The sequence below is a fragment of the Micromys minutus genome (genome assembly GCF_963924665.1).
Source record: "Micromys minutus genome assembly, chromosome: 25".
NCBI classification, from domain to species: domain Eukaryota; kingdom Metazoa; phylum Chordata; class Mammalia; order Rodentia; family Muridae; genus Micromys; species Micromys minutus.
Window position 1 is genome coordinate 779,700 of NC_137960.1, and position 1,511 is coordinate 781,210.

At 39.1% G+C, this 1,511-nt stretch overlaps 1 protein-coding gene across 1 annotated transcript; it reads left to right on the top strand.

The window, feature by feature from the left end:
- Nucleotides 1-569: 569 nt before the first annotated feature.
- Nucleotides 570-1,511, top strand: LOC308436927 (olfactory receptor 12D1-like; the record flags this gene model as incomplete). The annotated part of the gene is made up of 1 exon (XM_080937936.1): nt 570-1,511. One exon carries the CDS (start codon nt 570-572, stop codon nt 1,509-1,511), a length of 942 nt encoding a protein of 313 aa, XP_080794062.1.

A 1,511-nucleotide genomic window follows, 5' to 3' on the forward strand; every position in this document is an offset into this window, starting at 1 on the left:
GTATGTGGGTCGGGATGAGATTAATAAGATAATATCTTCAGTATTAATAATCAATAAGTAAGTGACTACTGCTATTTTACAGTGTTTCTACTTCTTCAGACATTTCTGGATAAAATTCTTTTATTCTTGAATTTGTTCTCATCTGACATTTAAACTTCCCACCTAAGGAAGATTGATATAGCAGAATATGTAAAAAGCGACATATTTGACATAGAGACAAATGAAATTTTTATTTGAATGTAGATGTTCATAGCCAAAGGTGTGTGGACCAAATGACACAAAACACTCAGAGAATGAAAATGTTAATAATAAATCTAAATTTTAAACATAGTTAAGTAAGATATCATGGCTATTCAAAATCTAAAAAACAAAATATTACATAGAATCTGAGGCTGGCTTACAAAAAGAATAGATTTTTTTCTTTCTCAGAATCCTCATTTCTTCTTCTTCCTCCTACTTCTCCTCCTCTTCCTCCTCCTTTTCTTGTCTAAGCAAGAAAATCCTAATCTGGAAAGGTTGACCTCATTCCTGGTTGTGTTCTACAAAGTATGTTGTGTTTCTTTTAGGTGATGTTGAATCAAACTTCTGTCACAGAGTTTGTCCTCTTGGGAGTGACAGAATTACAAAAACCACAGCCTTTTCTCTTTGCTATTTTCTTTACCATCTATTTTGTCAATATAACTGGGAATGGAGCCATTCTGATGATCGTTATCTTGGACCCAAGACTACACTCACCTATGTACTTCTTCCTGGGAAACCTGGCATGTCTAGATATCTCCTACTCCACAGTAACAGTGCCAAAGATGTTGAAAAATCTCCTCTCTACAAGCAAAGCAATTTCCTTTTTGGGGTGCATAACTCAGCTTCATTTCTTCCACTTCCTGGGCACCACAGAATCACTGCTGCTGGCAGTGATGGCATTTGACCGCTTTGTGGCTATCTGCAAACCTCTCCACTATTCTGCCATCATGAATTGGCAGATTTGTATACTTATGGCCGTGACCATCTGGACTATCGCTTTTCTCCATGCCTTGCTTCACTCTGTTATGACATCTCGTTTGAGCTTCTGTGGTCCCAATCATGTCCATCATTTCTTCTGTGATGTTAAACCATTGTTGGAGCTGGCCTGTGGAAACACTGAGCTCAACCTTTGGCTGCTCAATACAGTCACAGGTACCATTGCCTCAGTTCCCTTTTTTCTGACATTTCTCTCCTATTTCTACATCATCACCTATCTTTTCCTCAAGACCCGTTCTTGCAGCATGCTGCACAAAGCACTGTCTACTTGTGCCTCTCACTTCATGGTTGTTATTCTGTTCTATGCTCCTGTTCTCTTCACCTACATTCGTCCAACTTCAGGCAACTCTCTGGATCAGGACAGAACCATTGCCATCATGTACAGTGTGGTCACTCCTGCTCTCAATCCACTCATCTACACCTTGAGAAACAAGGAAGTGAGAAGTGCACTGAACAGGAAGATGAGAAGATGGCTCTTACACGAAGAAATATAA